This window comes from Ammospiza caudacuta, chromosome 3 (genome assembly GCF_027887145.1).
Source record: "Ammospiza caudacuta isolate bAmmCau1 chromosome 3, bAmmCau1.pri, whole genome shotgun sequence".
NCBI lineage: Eukaryota > Metazoa > Chordata > Aves > Passeriformes > Passerellidae > Ammospiza > Ammospiza caudacuta.
Window position 1 is genome coordinate 107121297 of NC_080595.1, and position 20143 is coordinate 107141439.

Genomic DNA, 20143 nt, shown 5'->3' on the forward strand with positions numbered 1-20143 from the left:
TGAAGTGTGGATACCATAGCCATCAATGAAAGTTTCCTGAGGACTTTGAGAAAAAAAAATAGAAAAAGTTACAGAGCTAGATCCACCCTGCAAAGACCCATAACACAGCAAAATACTTGAAAGATCCAACTTTCTCAGCAAACAAGAATAATTACTAGCCTATCATCAAACGATGAGTATTTCAATTAGAACTCTGTCCTCTCTTCTTTTTCCCTCCCACCTTTCACACCTAGTATAAGTGTATAACTAATAATGTCATGACTAATTAAAAGACCATTGGGACCCCTGGAAATTATAAGGCAATTTTAAGAACATAGCATTGAAAAGGAAGGGAACAGGAAATCTAAACCTGCCTTTTCTTATATTACCCACAAAGAAAACAGAGAGGTTTTACAATGGAATATGAAATACTGAAATGTTTTAATAAAGGTGAAAGTTAAAGACAGCTATATACATTCTGTGCAACATAAACACATTAAAAAATACTCTCTCTTAACACAAGCTTTATCACACTGGCACAACCCCTGGTGAATGCACTGCATTCAACAAGTTGAATACTCAAGAGCACATGTTTTTCCCATTCTACTAAAATAATAAATTAGAAATTACAAAATTATGATTTTCTTAAGAACAGCCTGAATAAGATTTTCAAAAGTACACTATTTAAGAGGGACAGGTCTCATTCAATGGACTAAGTTGTGAAATTCTTTGAAATTCTGTCTTATATGTTAAATATATAGGCTCTGTTCTTACAGATACTGAATCTGTAAGAAATTAGCTTTCAATCTTTCTATTGCTATTCATCAGGATATCGAGTCAATCTTCAAATGCATTACAATAATAAAATACCAAAGGTTTTTTTTTTCAATTAATACATAAATTGGGGGGAAAATGGGGAACAACCACAAAAATTGATACATGTATTTCCATTGTAAAGATAAAGAGCTTGTCTAGTTCTTGTTGTAGTCTGCAGTTCTTGTTGTAGTCTGTAGTTTTAGGTACCAACAATGTCATAATGTCCAAGAGGAAAGGATTAATAACCAGCACATTACTGATCTGTCTCATTTTCCAGTTTTTGTATCTCATTTTGTCCAGCCTCTGCAAGGTGAGATAAGAGTCTCTTATACGCTTCTCTGTTGGGGGGAAAAAAACCAAAACATATAACATGTTACTTTAATAATCTCACACATCCTAGGAGTAAAAGTGTGTAATTCCCAAACACATTGTTTAGATATTGAGATATTAAAACAGTTTAATGTCCCCCCACCTATTCAGCTGCTTTTTTGCTGTGACTCTTTAGCATGGCCAGATCAGAGGAAGAATAGGGACTGCACTGTTTACAGCTAGAAGTGTAGTGGAGCTCCTTAGAAGCCTAATTGTTTAGTAAACTGCTCTGAAATACAAGTTCCTTATTTAAAAACGTGGAGTTTCCAAGGCCTGGATGATATTAGCATTCAGCTTTGATGATGTTTGCTCTCTCATTTCTGCCTAAGCAATCCCTGGGACTCTCACCACAGCGCAGTGATGGGAGCCCCTCACACTTGGGTGCAGCCCAAGCACTGAACCAGATTCCGACCACCATCCTCAACCAAGGACAATGACTGTTAAAATAAACCTGGAATTCAGAAGGGAACTGTCACTCAACTGGATTTGCCAGAAGAGTGCATATGTGTTGATGAGACTTTTCACCTTAAGTTCATTCTAATACTCTCCAACCCAAACAATGTAATTATTGTTAAAGTACTGCCTCTGACATTTAGGTCTTTTCTAATTATAGATTTTTGTCATGAAATATTAACTTGAGCAAACAAAACTGCAGTTCTCATACTAGTTCCTTGCAATTACAACACTGGACATCACCACTATAAGCATTTGATGCAAATTCTGAACACCTTACTTCTTTTATAGATACAGATTTGCACTTTATTGTCTACAGTAATTGCACTGAATATGTTAATATCATGTTATTTAGAGTCTAGGACCGAAGAGAGAAAATCAGGTGTTCTTGAAGAGAGAAAATTAGTGTTCTTACAATAAAATGTTTGTGGAACACCTCAGGCTGCTGGGTAATGCAGCACATTCTAAATACAAATTACTAATAGAAAACATTGACAACAGATTAGCTAATATGTATGGCTTAAGTGATGAGGATAAAGGAAATTGAGCTCTTCAGTAATCTCCAAGCATGTATTTCAGGAAGCTCCAACAACCTGCATGCTTTCAGCATTTTGTAGATAATGAGATGAATGTTACTATATTAATAGTATTTAGCAAAAGAAAAACAAGCAAAACTTTTAGCTATGAAACACATTATCAAAGGATGAAAAAAAGCAGGTTGTGTGGAAATCCTACATATAACAGTACTTCAGGCTGATCCTGGGCAAATTCTCTTAAATAAAAGCAAATGCAGTTGTTGGCAGTGGATAGTAAAAGGTGAATAATATAATTACAAATTAATTAAATACATTTTTCATTAAATGGAAGATGATACCCTGTGAGTACCCTTCAGTGTCTCATAAGTTATTCTTGCACAATTCTGTCTTTTGGACTTGTTATAGCCCAGGCCCTGCTGACACACACCTCAAAACTTGCCCAGTGTGAGGCATGAGTGGATTCTCCCCTTTGAGTAGTCCCAGGATGTGCAGCAATGCCAACACTGGGGCCAGTTCCTTGCCCAGACCACAGGAGAGTCATGGGCAGCCTTCCAGTGAGCAGCACTGACAGGAAGAGCCCTTTTGGCTCAGGTGCCCCACCAGGCAGAGCTTCCTGGAGTTCTGTAGCACTACTTGCATAGATGCTGAAAGGTCAGTGCAGCATCTGCACCCAGACACCACCATCCCTGCAGAGCTGCTCCCCTCCTCTGTCATTTTCTCCTAATGCCAGATGGATTCAAGTGTCAAATATTTCTGTCCTGAGTTCTTGGGGGGCAAACAGAGGAATCCTGAGCCTGCTGTGCCCATCAGAGCCAGCCTTTCCTGGACACCCACAACTCTTCTAATTTTAGATTATGAGAGAGCTCTTGATATTCAGTTGGGGGTATTTATTTTCCAAGCATCTCAGACCATACCTGATTATAGCATAATTTCACATATGACCCATAGTCCTCTAAAACAGGGACTAACAGGAAAATTGTTTGAGTAAGGAATTCTTAATTCTGTTTTGCAACATACATTGTAGAGACAACCTGGCTTGACAAAAATTCTACTCTGGTCTGTGGACCCTAGTATCAAAACATCTCTGGAAATATTTAGCAAATATAGATGGCTTTAAACCATGACAGGCTTGAGTTAAGGGAGATTTCTGGCTGAAAACACTTAAAAATAACTCATTTTTGGGTGTCTGTGCTGCTGTCTTACGACTGCTTTCTTTCAACAGAATAATCCTCTACTAGTCATTGTCAAAAATAGTATTAAATGAAAACCAAACCTCTGTGCAGCATTTCTTCCAAGGCCTTGTTTGTGCTCAGAATCCTTCAGAGACTGTGTGATTGTGGGAATCAGGCTGGTAACTAAAGTCTGATCCAAGACTGCCACTGTCTCCAGTATGCTGAGAACCCGGTGATCATAGACAGCAGTGTAGTCCTGGATGAACTGCCTGGGGTACACAGGGGCATTTAATGCAGGGTCAAAAGAGATGCAGAGAACATGCCAACAACAACTGTACAGCCTAATCAGAACAAACAATCTGGCTGCATAGCAGTTTTCACTTTGTTACACTGGAATACTCTACCTGGAATACTTTCTCTAAACAAAGGATGGTTTTGAAGCCTAATGCTAAAAATTCCACACATTTATTTTCAAGTAATTTGGCAGATTCTGCTGCTGTTTCACCAGGACTGCCTTGTTCCTAATGTGTGTGAATGCAAAACTAAACCATACATTTCTTATTTAGTAAATAATAATTGTAATAAAAAGACTAACAAAACAAGAGTTTTAGATTCAAATTTGCAGAAACAATGTTGGCATTTCTTATAAAGCTCCTCTGGATCTTAAATAGGGCACATCATTAGATGGAAGCACATCCATTTGCCATCCTGAGGACCTGAGGACTTCAAGGCTCACAGATTACATTCAAATCAAAATTAGCACCCTAGGGATGACACATCCCATGAAACTGATGTATCAGATATAGACTGGCATTCCCACAAACACCAATTCTTTTTTCAGTGAGTCTCTCTCAAGGCTTTCACCTAGACCTAGCCCGATACAGCAGCAGTGCTTAAGGTTTGCAGAATGTCTGTGAGTGCCAGGCCATGCAGCTCTGCTACTGTATCCATGCAAGACACAGGATTCATTTTGTACAGCTATGAAATAAGAATAATTTACATTATAATAATCTGTTATTGTCACAAAATCTAATAAAAAAAAGTTAAGCTTGTTATGTGAATTTTAGCTGCACTTCAAATTCAGAACACACATCTTTCACAGCACCATCAGCATTCCTGAGGAGTTTTTCCCATTGCAGGAAAAACTATATGCCTCTCAAAATAGTACCTCATCCATGAGGAAGCAGGTATGCCTCTCACTTCTCTTTTTCTGCTCTGGCTTTTTGGCAAAGCTGTGCTCAAATCCAGTGCCAAAAGTACCATTACTAAAATACCATAAACAAGCAACAATGCAGCATGTTAGGATAATTAGTTATTTTAAGAAAACATGTTTGCTGTCAATTGGCTTGCAGCAGCTTTGTTGCCAGTTGGCATATTTTCTGGTTACCTAAATACAGAAGTCAGCTGGGTGGCATGTTCTCCTCCTGACCCTGCTTGGCAGCCTTCTACCATGTACTGTACAATGTCTGTAGATATTTTTTTAACTGCAAAAGAAAAATCACAGGATTCACACAGAGCTCTTGAACTGGCCATCTGGAGGATGTCTTTCATGAAGACAAAACATTTTAAATGAGAAAAAAAAAGGTTTAATATTTCTTTGATGCAAGTGAAATGATTGTGAGAGCACTTAGTTAGATTGGCTATAAAGAACAGAATGAGTCACGGGTTTATGCAAAAGTCTTATTTTCACCACCATTATCCTTTAAACAGATTTTTAAATACACTATGGTTTTTTTAAGTTAAAGCCAAGAGATATACATTTAGAGGAAATAGAGGTTTTATTTAAATCTAAGTTCTGGTTATATTCTTTAAACACTCCTATTTGATTCAAAAGATAGGTAGTCACAGCATTATATTCTGCTCAAAGCTGTGTGGATCTACTCTGTAATTTCAGTGGTGCAGATTGTTCTGAAATGCACCCTAACTCTTTTTTTAAGGGAAAAAAACCCTAAAAACCCCAACAACCTCTCCCACTATTTTCTCAATAATTGTTTCCAAATAAACACCCAAGTTGCAAGATGCAGCTCTTCCTTTATAAAGGTGGAACTGGGCTGCAAGGACTTTTCTGGAAGGGAGTGGCAGAGCCCTGTCCAGGCAGGCAGGGAGCTGGTGGCTACAGCAGCCCAGGACTTCTAGCTCATTGCAAGGTGAGTGCTCAGCTTTTAGCAGATATGGCTTTGATGGCAAAAGGGGGAAGAAAATTGGTGATGGCTGAGTCAATTTCCTAAGCACATCTTGTCCCTGAAACTATTACAGACCAGAATCAAACAGTACTTTATCAGAGAAAATTCCCAGGAGAAGTCAGAGGTGAATCCAAATTTTGCTTAACGCCTCTCCAGCAGCAAGAAATGGAAATTTTGAGCTCAGGTACATTCATTATACAATGTGGGGTGAAAAGAGTGCTTCATTCTGTAAGTACCTAAAAATAAAGATGTTCTTGCTACAAAACAAAGCATGCTAAAAGAAGAAAGAAGACTCAAAGATAACTTCAGAGAGCAACATGCTACTTTTAATCCATTTATAATGCCTCTAGGGGAGAACATAACTAGTCTTATTTGGTCTCAAAACTTTAGGTGGAAGAAAAGTTCCACAATTGCTAATGGAGGAGATTATATGGGAAGGATAGGGAAAACAGGAAATGCCTTCAGATTCCTGAGAAGCTGACTAGTTCATTAGAGAGTTAAATGAGGCAGGATTTCTCTGCCTGAGAGGCAGAAGTCCCAGACCAGTTAATGAAAAAAAAAGCCTCATCCAGTTTATCTGGCCAGATTGTTTTATTCACCTCATCTGAGAGTCTTAAATACCAGGATGAAGGATGCTCAGCAGTGCAGAAATCTTGCAGGCGTGGAGAGATGTACTTAAAGCAAACAAACAGCTCACCTTGCAGCTCATTAACCAACACCAAGCACTTCAACACAGCTGGGAGAACCAAGTCTGTGTCCCACAGTTCAGTGCTCTGGGTTCTCTGAAGTACTTCAAGAATGAAAGCAAGAACAGAGGCCAAGCGAGGAGGTGGAGCATGCCCTCTGAACTGCAGGTAGTATTCCCTGGGAAGACAAAGCAAGCCAGAACAAAGTCTATGATTTGGGGTTTTTTTCCATGTAATGCAAGCACCATATACCTTAAAATAACTGTGATATTTCAGCAGGAGGCCTATTACATAGATTTCTATCTTTATCTAGGCTTAAATAATGGCTTCTATTTATCTTAGTCGTAGCAATGACTCCCAGTTTGTCAGAGAACAGTGATATCTTCTGACTCTTCTGTTCAGAGAGGAGTGAGAAATAAGAGCCATCATAATTACAGTTTAAAACCCAAGTGTGACTATTAAAAGCTAAATACAAAGGTAGCTTCATAATATAATTGAATTCATGAAGGAATGAAGATTCTAAAATCCTAAATCAACATGCATAATACAGCTGTTATTTAATTACATTATTTAGCTTTATGTGCTTTTGCAAACTCACAAGCATACTTGTGGTAACAGCTCTGCTGTTACACTGGTACTGTTATTTGATTTTTATAAACAGTATGTTGTAACAGGACAGCCAGTGACTGATTTTGTTCTGTCAGAATTAACACAAACATCTCCAATATAAAATCTGGCACAAGGATAAAAGGTGACCTGTCAATCTGCAACAAGAGCAAATTTTAACATCACACACATGGAGTGTTCCAATTTTAACACATTGATTTGTTCATTTTCCACGAAAGAATACAAGAATATGAACTACTGTTGGTTTGGCACCACAAATTAATGGAATCTGAAGACAAAAGGTTTTGCAGGTGAAAGAGAACACGGCATTTATTCATCAGTCAGCAAGAGCACTCCCAGAACCTTCAAAAAACCATTTTAAGATATTTAATATTAGGTACTGTTACCTACTCAAACAAGGCACATATGTTGGCTGAACAATGCATCAGATAAAAACCAGCATCCTTATTAAAAGCTCAGTAAAGAGTGTTTCTACAACTTTCAAATGAAATGTGACTTTCAGAGCTCTGTGTACTTCATTGCACTGCTTCAGAGCACTGGTGTGACTTGGCCAATGAAAGCTGTGACACTCACAGTTCTTGTATCATGTGGTCTAACTTGATTATTAGCAACTCTGAAATCTTCTGTCTCATTAATTACTCTGAGAATTTCCCACAGGTTTTTTTTGTGTGTTCTTCCACTACAACAGCTCTGTGAGCTGGGTAATACAATCCTGATGGAGTTTCCCTTCCCCTCTGCAGCAGCAATACATTCATTGCTTTCATATGGCAAAGTGGTGAACAAACTGCACCTATTTGTGTACAGACCCCATGACTGCCTCATGACCACCCAGCACTTTGCAAACCAGAGTGCTGCTCAGTTCTAACACATTCTTCCCAGATCACTAAGGAATGTTTCACATCTTAAAGATCCCCAAGTGCCATTACACCTTCAGAACTTTCCACTCTTAATCCCCATGTTCACACATGCATGCACACATTCAAAAATAACTTTAATAAGATGACAAAGTTTGGGTATCCAAAAACATGTCAGAACTAAGATTGTGAAATCTTAATTGACTCCCTTAATAGGTGATAATACAAGCTTTACTTACAGGATTTCCTCTCATATTTACCCAAGATTAGCACTGACATTATTTTTCTGATCAACATGTATACCCACTCTTCAACAAATAAAGATCCAATTACCATGGATATAGGCCTGTATTTGAGGGGGTTTAAATCCTTTCCCAACACAGAAAAAAAGTACAGATTGTTCACTACTCTGCAGTACATAAAACCAAGTGTCAGCCTCTCAGCAGCAGGAACAGAGATTTGTAGCTGCTGTTGACATCATGCGAGTGGTGACAGTGCAGTGATCAATCACCGTCTCCTGCCTCTCTGTCTTCCTCTTCCCAGTTTTCCATGTCCCCTGGGCAGCTGGCACACCTGTGCATGCCCTGACACTTAGAGAGCAACAAGGTCTCCCATGCACAGCTAACTGTGGCAGCTCTCAGCACTACAACTCTGTACCCCTAAATACAGCTTGAGACACACGTGTGATGATGTCCATTGGAGCATAATTAGAAAAGGATTTGTATTTCACGTGACCTGCAATATTTTTTGTTGTGGTCTAGGACTTTTATCCTTAATTAATCTCTCATAAATCTTTCTGATTTTACTCTTCTGATATATAAACACTCTTCTTCCTTTGCTCCCTGCCCAGCAACTCCCAGGCTCTTCCAAGAGCCGCACCATCAGCTGAGAGGAAAGCAGAGGCCTGAGCTCATGAGCTGTTTGTGAAATGTGAATCTGAGGCCTGAGAGAGTGATGATTTATACCCACTGCTCCTCACCTGAGGACCTGCAGGGTGGTCCTGCGGAGGCGGAGCAGCTGGGGGGCGCTGATGGAGCTGCCCAAGGCAGTGAGCAGGGGATGCTGCCCAGCACCGGGCACGGCCGGGGACGAAGGCAGGAATCGTCCAAAGTAATGGCGAATGATGCTCCCAAGGAGTTGGTTTAAATAGGCACCCTGGGTTTGGGACTGACAACATATGAAGGACAGGCCCTGTGGAAGAAAATTTTAGAAAGTGAGGAATTAAATAAAATTTAGCAATACAGTTGAATAAATCTTTAACAACTGTATGGTAAACACTCACTACATGCTGTGTAAACTGCTGCACACAGTAACTATGCCAGACAAATAAGCATCGCTGATTTGCTGCAGACATGATGATCTGCAAATGAAGACAGAAGCAGGCCAGGCTTACAAAGCAGAGAAAAATCTTTCACTAGACTAATATATTGGAAGATAACCTTTGGGACATGCAAGCTCCCCTTCAAATTCAAAATAAAACTGTGGCACTTCTGCACCCAAAAGCTTCTCATTTCTGTTTTCCATCCTGTACATGATCTAACAAAGTATGTTAATCAGGTAAGATTTAAGATGGGACAGGAAGAATAAAAACCTCATCTGCTTGTAAAGGATTGTGTGAAATTTTTGTATAAATGCTACAGCAGAAAAATGAGCACTTAGAATTGAGCTCCAACAAGAAAAGATTTGCTCATAGTATGAACAAATTAGGGTAAATTAAGCACCATTTATAAGGGATTTAGAGGAGGTTTTAAACTCTGTTTAAGATAAGGCTAAAACTGCTGTGATTTATCCAATATAAGCTATATTGATCCAGAGAAAAATCTATAATGAAAGTACTTGCCCAGAAAGTGCTTATCTGAACTCCACCTGTAGTTTTAGAACATATATATGGTCCATCTCTGAAAAAAAGAGTATTCTTACTGGAATGGGTTCCCATAAGAGAAAGTTAAGATCTTGTTTCCTTCCCCCTCCTCTGATTACTGAGAGCAAGAACAAATCACTAAGAAAAAAATAAAAAGGTCCAGTGATCTCCTATCTCAAGGGTCACAGTCAGCAGCACAAACAGAAGCCTCTTGAGAACTCAGTTTTCACAATAGTTTTGTCCAACAAGAATAATTGTGTAAAACAAGGTCAAGCACAGAGCTCCCTAGACAGCAATTTCAACAGTACTTCAAATTTCCATTAGCATTGCAATCCAGACTCTGGTTTTGGTAGGAAGAGTATCTGTCTGAATATTTATGGTTGCTGAGGTAAACTAATGCCCCTGATATAGGAATGAACAGATCAAGTCAAGCTGTTTTTGCTCCCCAGCTATGGAAAAGGTGAATTTCTGTTGCTTTTTGTATTAAATTCAAAAAAACCCATTTCTTGACTCCCCAAAAACATTTTCATCTATACCTGTCTGTATGAACATGACAAAACATTCAGGGAAAAAAAAAAAAAGCAGACTGAGGCATAGCTGAGGGTCTTGAAATGCTGAGTTCCCACTTTTGGTTCCACAGTAAACAAATACAGGAAACATGAGATTTCAAGAAATGAGATGTCTGAAGACCTGGTGGCTCTCTTGAATGCAGATTTGGCTTAAGGGTTTTACCTCACATACTTTTGGGGTTCCTTGATAATTCTGGCGAATCTCAATGACAAAAAACCACACTTTCTGAACTGAGGCTTTGAGTAAAACTTCAGATTTTCTCCTCCTTTTGTGTACACAGAGTAAATTATTGTAGAAAAAAGCTGCTGCTGTATCAGAATTCTTAAAAAAAGAAGTCAAGTGATACTTCTTGGCAAGTAGCAGACTTAGAGACTGTTAGAGATGACAGATTATTTAGTGTATAAACTTGAGTGTTTGATGTTTTCAGTAAGATATTGCAGCAGGCATAAAGAAGAGTTGCCTGTGCTTTCTGCAGTAAAGCTCATACAGAAAGACAGAATGCACTCCATAATCCAAATATTAGAACTGGCACTCTTAAGACTCTAGACTGTTTTTAACACTAAAAGAACCCAGACATCTATGACAAAGTGTATTAACTTATTGGATAAAAGGGACACAAAGAACTTCACAACCTTAGAGAGGATACCTGCAGGAATACATGAAGGAGGCAGCACCTCTGAAGAACTAACAATGACAATTGCTAAAATGAGACAGAACTGAGGATCAACAAATGATACACAGTATCAAGAAGACATCAGTTATTAACTAGTAAGAGTTACTGTTTTTAAGAATGATTCTAGACTTATTAAATGGTTGCAATAAAAAGAGAATATTAGAATTCAGATATCTGAGGGAATGCTAATTTTTTGCAGGTCTAATAATTTAATTTCAAAGTGAACCAACAAACCTAGCCTGATCCTTCATAAAAGCATTTTCATTTTTTGGGTTGAAATAAATTGATTTGGAATCTGCATCCCAAAAGTTAGAAAAGAACATGGATTTCTCTCTTGGACAAAAAGGCCTACTGACTTTAGGTCAGCACTGTGTTCTTTATTTTGGACTCTTCCTTTTCCTTACAAAGTGCAGAGAGCAACAGAGCTGCACAAGGTCTGACAACACCATATCCCAAGAGGCACAAGGCATGAGTTACCAGCACTGCACAGTAGGTGCAAATCTCCAGCTACAATGGCAAAACACCCGAGGCAGTGCTGGCCAAGGATCTGATTGCAAGATAATCACACAGAAATTTCTTCTTTTAAATCCCACCAGTAATTAAGTGAGATAAAGGAAGCTGCTGTTCAAATGAGAGAAAAAAGAAACACACATGCAACTGGACTGCAGTTCTGGACCAGAGATTTGAAATCAATCACATCAGAGCCCCAGGACAATCCCTACAAAGCAGATGGACTTTAAAGGGTTGATAGAGTTGTTTTCTTTTCTTTAACTATGCTCTTCAGCCATCTTCTGAGGTTAAGATTAAAAAAAAAGGACATTTTAAGGGGAGCAGAGAAGCATGACATCATCTGCTCCTCATTTTAGCAGAAAGGCAATGGATTCCTGTGTGTGTTCCCTGCAGGAACCTTTTGTGGCCAGAGCTGCCTCTTCTGATTTATCTGTGTATCTGTAAATCACCTGTGGAGAGCAAAGAACCGATTAGTGTGGATTACTGGAACTATTCACTGCAGAAATGCCAAGCTATCTAATGATGACTTACACTGCAAGTCCCACTGTTGGAATAAATCTGCTGTCCACCAATTAATGTTGTACACTTCCTATTAAACACATATTATAATTCACAAAATGTACTAATAAGCTTGCTCAACTATCAGACCACAGATGTGGCTCATGGGAGGGCTTTCAAGGTTTGATCTCCCACAAATGCTGAGCCTGCACAGAGCCATTAAAATCACTGGGAAGTGCATGGGCCAAGCACTACTAGAATGAAGCTCTTTTGCCATTCTCAGTATTTAGACAGAAATCAACAAATCTTCTGTATTTGGACTAATACTGGATTAATACTGATAAATCAAACAGTAATTAATACTGATAAATCTTACCTTCCCTGTCATTATGTATACAGTGCTTATTCCATGCACCCACACTGTATTCTGCAAGATGGATTTAAACTAATATTTCTTCTCCAAAACAAGTTTCTTGCACTGCTTCAGTCTTTTCCCATATTACTGGTAAACATTTACTAAAATTCTTCCAAATCATTCTCCAAGAAATCCATCAAGAGCAATATCGGTCTGAAACTTTCTATGATAGATGTTAGCAATACACTACCACACAAATCAACACAACTTCTTTTTGCAGTAGTGAAATACCTACAGTTAAATTTTACATACCTCACTATTTGATAATTAGGAACAGTCCCATACAATTGTAAAATGGCTGCTCATTCACATTCTTTGTGCTTTACTTTCCCAAGTCAGTAATTCAAACAAATCTGAGGGCAATTTTTATATCTCAATAAAAATCTTTCTTAGGTCATCAAGTATTACCAAAACACATGTGCAGTGAAAGAAATAGTATCCAGACAGTAACCCTTTAGGCAAGATAAAAAACCAAAAAATAGCTTAAAAGTTGCTAGAGCTAAGCTATTTTAGCAAGGCAGTATCAGTGACTGAGTTTGAAAACAAAATCTTGATAAGCTCCCTGTACAGTAGAGACCAGACCAGCTGCCCAAAATCTGTCAAAAGGCAGAGATATAGCCCAAAGTTCTATATAAGCACAAACATAACAAGTAAACACAGTCAGTCTGAACTGATGAGAGAGAAATGCAACATCCAGTCTTAATTAGTGCCTTTGACAATTGTGTGTGCTTGTGTAAAATGAAGCAAATAAATTTGTTGGTTTGGGGTGGTGAAGGAGGGTGAAATACAGCCATTGGTTCTGATGAATTGTGTAGTAATAAACTACACAGTGTGGAGAGAAGGAGCTCTGTATGCTGTCCTAAAAGATTAAAATATTCAGGAATTCTATGGAATTTCATAAAATTGTTGCATCAGTGGATATGTAAAATAAACTGCTAGTAGGACTGACCTCAAAACCCTTTAAAACCCAATAAATGGATCAAGTAAACCAGATTAAGATTAGCTGTTAAATTACTCTGGAAAGAGGGATTTTTTTTCAGGTCATTTCTAGCAAAACTAAAATGTTTTCTGAGATCTGAAGCAGGTTTTTTGAGCAAAGCAGGAAAAGCCTACACTGTAGGAACTGAAGAAAAAAAATGGAGCCTGGAACTTTTCAGAAGACTAAAGAAACAAAAATTAAAAAGGAAAGGCTGCTGAGGAGAAATTCCACTCAAGGGCTTTTATACTTTGACTATGAATAAAGAACTCACATGTATAAGAGAATGCTTTGCATGGTCTCCAAATTCCTGTTTCTTTATTTTCACATAACTGTGAAAGGATTAAGTTGTAAGCTGGAGTATGAACAGGGACAGATCCACAGAACAATGCTTGTCTAACATTAGGGTGAATTAAGGCTCCTGCCCTAAAATAGCAGTGCTCTACCCCCACAAATGAGCACCAGGCACAGGGCAGCTCCCCAAGAGTGGCCTCATCACACATTGCACCTGCAGTTTAGTTAAGTCAAGGTGAGGTTATTCCCAAAGAATTCTGTTTCTCCATCTTCCCTTCCACATACACTGTTTTATCACTTTCTGATACACCCCTTTGGGTTTCTGGGTTTTGTTTGCTTTGTGAGGCAAGTTACTATTTGGCTCAAGTCACAAATTGCTATTCACAGAATCATTAAAGCAAATTAAATGAGAATGTGTATTGGGGTGAAAGGGAATGAATGCAACTTTAACCCAACTGTGAAAAAATAACTTCAGATGTCTGAGAGTGCCGAGAATCCATTCAATCTCAAATGATCTCAGAAGAGGTTTTTTGTTGTTGTTTTTAAACTGATCTTGAAATATTTTGTTTTGAGTTGATTCGAAATTGTAATTTTCCCACTTTTCCACATAAAAGAGGAGGAAGTATTTTTGAATAAATGAAGCATTTTCAAACACTTAAAAATATTGGAACCTTGCAAAGACGAACAAAAAATTAATAAAATACAAAAAGTGTCATATTGAAACAGGAACAATAACTCCCCAGAAGTGTTTATCAAATTAAAGAATTACTTGTTTTCTAGAAGCAGTGTTTGTCTAAAATATTTTGTCACACAAGATCATCTAGCATAGCTGGAAAGCACATGGACAATGCAGCAGACTGATGAAGAGTACAAAAGTGAGGTCTGGAAGTCAGAAACTGGCAAATAAAACAGGAAACAAGGGTACACAACACTCAAGACTTCAAAACCAACTCAAGTGGTTTCATCTGAAGGCTACATCTGTCTCTGCAGGCTCCAGAGAAACTGGCTCTACAAGAGAAATACCAAATTAGCAAACAGACACTCACAGTCCATGCTAATACCATTGTCCAGATGGCCCTACATGTACACAGCTTATGAAAATACCTACAAAGCAATAAAGCAAAACACTGTGCAGAGCATTGCACAACCATATTCACTTCCCTATGACATGCCTTTGATCACAATGAGCTGCTTTTGAAACTAATAAATTCCAGTGATGTTTACAATGTCACCACTGCATTGTTTCACAATGCAATCCTGCAAAGTAGTGAGTTAAGACTTCAGTCAAAATGAAGACTGAGAGAGAAGGGAAAATGGTAAGCAAAATAGACACAAAGATTTACAAGGGAAACATGTCAACTTATTTATTTTCAAAATATAGTCTTTTCTCTTTCTCACCAGCAGAAATTAGTGTCTTCCTACAGCATCAACAAGCCTTACAGAGTTTCAAGTGTGACAGGGTAACTGAGAGAGGAGTAGGACAAATAATAGGGAAGAAGGCTTTAGTCATGCAATCCAAAGCAGCAGGAACCTGATTTAGCAAAACATATTCTCCGAGTATTAAGACAAACCAGTGGCATGATACACCAAGGATTTTCTTTTGTTCCCAAGAGCAACAAAAAAAGGGGTAAGTCATTTATAACTATCTACAGTTAGCCAAGTCAAGGATGATTTAAAATATTTGTTCTGTCATCTTAACAATTTTCTCACTCCATATTATGATTACTTGATGCACTGTTTGAGAAATCTGTCACACTGGAGACCAGTGTAACCAGCAGGTTGGCTAAATGTTTTCCATATGCAGTGATGAGACCAGAAGCTCTAAAATGTACCACAGCACAGCTGCCTGCAATGAGGAAAGCCAAATGGGGGCAATTTTCCTTTCACTTCTATAAGAAGAAAAAAATTTCTCTTACTGCTTCAGTAAATTCAGTCAATGCTTGTTGACTAAGGAAAAAGAAAAAATCCTCTGCAAAATTAATATTTTCCTGAAGATTCATTTGTGTGCTGATAATAGAACTGAGATATTTACCTGGAGATAGAGAGGCAGGCTTTCCTGAATGGCAGACAGCAAGGCCACAGGCAGCTCCTTGTCCTGCTGGAGCACAGAGTGTGGCAGCAGTAAGCAATCCACAATGCGAAACAAGAGTTGCTGTGCCTTGGAAGTAGCCAGTATTGGTGCACAGAACTTTACCAGACATCCTGTTGAAAAAAGTTAAAAAAAATCCCAAACCAATTTACAGTTAGTAAAAAAAAATTAAGAAAGCCTTAAGAAGCAATTATGTTAAATTAGATAATCTGAGAGTAGCAAAAGCAACTGAATTGTCTCACTCCTATGTACTCATTCCATGGCATCCTGCTAAAAAATCCCAGTCAAAACAACTCAAAAGTCCATTTACAGTTCAAAATAAAATACTATATTGATTCAACACAACACAGTTACAAGTTTGTAGGCAATTGAAGATGTTTTAGGAAAAGTACAGCAATGCTAAAGATAGGATGAGTCTCTTAGATCCCTGCAGAAAACTTAATTAAACTTGATCCATAACCCTACTGCAATCAGCACACGTGCACTTGAACATTTACCTTGCTGTGTGCATTCATCCCTCTTGCAGGGAAATGCTGCCTTTGCCTTCCCTTTATATTTGTCTAATACCACTGGGGCAACACGACATCAGCAACTACTCACACAGCAATTTAATGTTAGCAAAACCTTAAATATCCTTCAAATTGCATTTCATTTCAGCAGATTAAGAAGAACAAGGGGCAGCCAACTCCATTAAGTCTTGCTAGTTTTTTGTGAGCTCTCAGTTCACAAACTGAGAGCCTCAGAGAACATCTTTCTTGTTTTCAGCACAATAATGCATCACTTGCTCAGCTTTCAGCCAGTTTTTGATTGTTCTTTTGACTTTCAGAAAAAAGAAGTAAAAAGGTGTTGATATGTAAATACCCCAACTTTGAAAAACATCTTTATTGCAGGTGAGGTGTATTTTTTCTTGAAAAACTAACTCCCTACTCAGAAGTGTTAATACTCAAAACACATTAAATAAAACAAGATTCTTATGTAGACATTTTCAACTTTATATATTATTAGAGGCAGGAAGAAGTTTTCTGGGTTGAAAATACAGGAATATCCTGAGGAAACATGTTTAAGACTTTGAAAATAATGGAACATCAAAGTAGGCTGTTACAAGATATTATTCATCTATAAAAGTCATTCATTATCATCTCTAAAAACAATGCAAAACAACATTAATCTTATGGAGTGAAAGAAAACACAATGATCAATCATAGAGAAAGAGAACGATCACCTAACAATACTTCTAATAATGTTGTCTAAGCTTCCTGCTTTGAAAGAAACATGGTAATTCCAGCTCAAAGTACTCCTTCTATTATCACTGCTGTGATGTATGGGACAGTACAAGACACAATCTGACTACGGACAGGAGGTGTTTAGATTTGTTAAGTTTTGTGCTTTGTCCTTATAATTTAACAAGCCCACAGAATGTGAAGCAGTGATTGAAATATACTTGATTTTTTTTTTTCCTTTTAAACCTTCTTTACGTTTTCTTAAATAAAAAGGACATTTTCTTGCACACAACAGCATGATTGAAGATTAGTCGTTTCCTACAGCAAAGAACAAAAAGGACAATACCAAACTAAAAAAAGGAAAATACCAATCTAAAATTACTTTCTAAGGCTCCAACCCACATTTGGGTATCTAAGAATGTTTAATTTTATATACATCCCGTGTATCAAAGTATGCTGATCTCACAATATAAAAATTGAGTATTTTTTAAAACTCTAATTCCAGTACATTTGGTGCACTTTCTGCATCTTGGTCATGCTTTCCCTGTGCTCCTTAGAATCATGATGTAAACTGTGTGTGCATGCAAATCATTATCTCTGTTTTAAGATACATAAGGTTTACTCTGTTTTTAAAAGTAAGTGGGTCAGACTGGCACATTTTAAAGCACTCTTCTTTTGCACCCTATTAGTGATTCCACGTTTAATGAATAAATGCTAGAATTGCATTTTAGTAAAGTACAGAGTGCTTGTCAAAGAAGGAGTTCCAAAAAAGAAGTGAAGTACATACCTAAGCCTACTTGGCCACTAACATAACTCCACTACATAGGATGTAGCCTGTAATCATACTGCTTATCACAGAATATCCTCAGATGAAAGGGATCCACAAGCATCACCAACTCCACCTCCCAGCCCTGCACAGGACACCCACCAAAGGTCCCACCATGTGCCCGAGAGCATTGTCCAAGCTGTGACCACTTCCCTGGGGTCGATCCCCCAGTGCACTTTTCCAGTGCTCAATCCCCCTCTGGGTGAACCTTTTCCTAAACTCCCTAAAAACATAGTTTTAAACACATTACTCCTCCACATTGGCCCTAACAAAATCTGCCTGCAATTTGCTGAACTCTACAACTCCTTGGCTGCACTTCCACTTCTACCATAACTATACAATGATTGAAAAAACCCATTCAAATCAGTGACTACTACAGTGTTTTCTTTGGTGAGTCAGGCTATGCCCCATAGTGTGGATACCTAACACCAAAGCTGCACGTTGTCTCAATCCACATGGCTCAAAACTTGGAATTCTTTCAGAAGGGTGTACACCTACTTTTATGTTCCATAGGAAGAACTCAGAGTTCATCACTTCTGTTTAAAATGAGTGGGCAGAGGAAGGAAACAATAAGAGACCTCACACAAAAAGATTTCATGACCCTCTCTGGGAAGATCAGATCCACTGTGGGTATAAATTGCTGTAACTTCAGGAACTGCTACGACTTACAACAATCCTCACTACAGCTAAAGAGCCAGAAACCAGCTCTTGTCACTGTTTCTGGGTTTGTTTAGGTAAAACAGGTGGTTTTCAGTAATGAAAGATACAAAAGCATTTTACTTTTGAAAATACTGATTTGCAGGGGTAATTAAAAAAAACCCCATAAACAAAAACCACAAGGAGGTTAGACATCAGGATCTAGAGAAAATCTAACTGTAGCACTGGTAACTTTGTTTTTTCGAACATTAAACAGTATAGAGAAAAAAAAAATGCGGATAGCATAGAGGGGAAAAAAGTATCATAAGTTTATTTTACTGATTCTTTAAAACTATTTCCTAGAAGAAAAGAGGTGTAAAATAATTACCTATGATCCAGTATGTAAGCTGCAGACCTTCTGGAGGTCCTTTTGCCTTCAGATAGGGTTTTACGTACTTTAACACATCACCCAAATACTCCAGAGTCTTTGCTACCATGGCAGATTTCTCAGGGAGAGTCTGAAGACCACTGTAAGTTCTACCAACAGCCTGAGAAAACACAAACATTGAAATAAATATAAATCAGTCTCTCATGAGACTTTTGTGAGTAATTTCTTTTATAGCACACTAAATCTGATACTTAGTCTCTTTGCACTGAAATTGTCTTATGAAAATAACATGGGGTAGATGTACAGTACCTTAATGAACTGGACAAGAGCATTTTTTGGGTCTTGCTTGAAAACTGACTGTCCAACATTAGCCTTTAAAAGAATGTTTTCTACTTCTGAGAGTTTAAAAATCAGTCTTGTCATTTCCGTCAGCTGCTCCATGTAGGCTTTTCCTGATTATTACAAGAGAGCAATCAATAAATACAGTATACACTATTTAATTTAGTCCCAAAATAATGAAGTGAAGCATTATTTTAAAATATCTAAAACACAAGTATTTGGCAGCCAACTGCATCTCTCCAGATAAATAAAACAATTCCAAACCAGTTATTTTTCTGATATAATTTATAAGAAAATACAGAGTTTTAAGTATGGCTTAAGGTGATGTTTGTTTTTTTTTGAAATCCACAAAATGTGTATGAGAAATAGTGACTGGAAGACAAGTTCTACAGATAATTAGAACTGCATTGGTTTTAGAAGAAGGGATAAAGTATTGCTCTAAGAAAGCAAAGTATCCAGTGTAAAAAAATGGGAGAATTAATTGCAGCTAGATTCCCCCATCCCTCCCTTTTTTTTTTCCTTTTAGGCCATTCACAGCATGATTTCTGACTATTTACTTCAGATTTTCATTTTTTTTTGGAGCAGTTTCTCCATGGGGGAAAAATAACTTGTCTCCTTGGGAGCAAGTTTTTATTCTTTGCTTCCAAGGAAACAAGCTCTTTTATCTTTGTTTGTGATAAATTTGTCATATGCAGAGCAGGCAAACTATCAATAAATAGCACAAGCAGTGTAAAGAAACACATTTTGTAATTAGGTAAAAGTAAAGGAATACAAACAAAAATACATTTTGTAATTAGCTGAAAATGTTTGCCAGCTTTGCAATATAGCCCCGTTACTGCAAACATGAGGGAAATGTGAGCACTTACCAACTGTTCTCTCAGCATCTGTCTTGGCCCAGGCGCCACTTGGTTGATCGAGGAACATTTGCAAAACGCAGCGAAACCACGAACGCACTGTCAAAGCTTCATAGGATGTATAGCCCATGCTAGAAAAAGCCTCACACAGTGAACTGTGGAGGTGGAAGAGAAAGAAAAAAGGTACAGAGATCTAATAAAAGTAGGCAGAAAGGTGACAGAGTGTGTCACTTGGCTGTAGATGACATATACTCTTGTATATATGTTTTGGCTACAAAAAAACAGAGGGATGAAAATCCACACAATGGGAAATGCCTTA

At 37.9% G+C, this 20143-nt stretch overlaps 1 protein-coding gene across 1 annotated transcript in view; it reads right to left on the reverse strand.

The window, feature by feature from the left end:
• Positions 1–495: 495 nt before the first annotated feature.
• The window catches only part of MMS22L (MMS22 like, DNA repair protein), an 87450-nt gene continuing 67802 nt past the window's right edge, over positions 496–20143 (reverse strand). Inside the window, exons 17-25 of the mRNA XM_058802316.1 lie at positions 19837–19979; positions 18941–19083; positions 18632–18791; positions 15505–15674; positions 8655–8866; positions 6206–6372; positions 4713–4809; positions 3427–3594; positions 496–1133 (exon numbers count right to left, since the gene is read on the reverse strand). Coding sequence (XP_058658299.1) covers positions 1049–1133; positions 3427–3594; positions 4713–4809; positions 6206–6372; positions 8655–8866; positions 15505–15674; positions 18632–18791; positions 18941–19083; positions 19837–19979 — 1345 coding nt within the window. The 3' untranslated portion in view covers positions 496–1048. The remainder of the gene's footprint in view (positions 1134–3426; positions 3595–4712; positions 4810–6205; positions 6373–8654; positions 8867–15504; positions 15675–18631; positions 18792–18940; positions 19084–19836; positions 19980–20143) is intronic.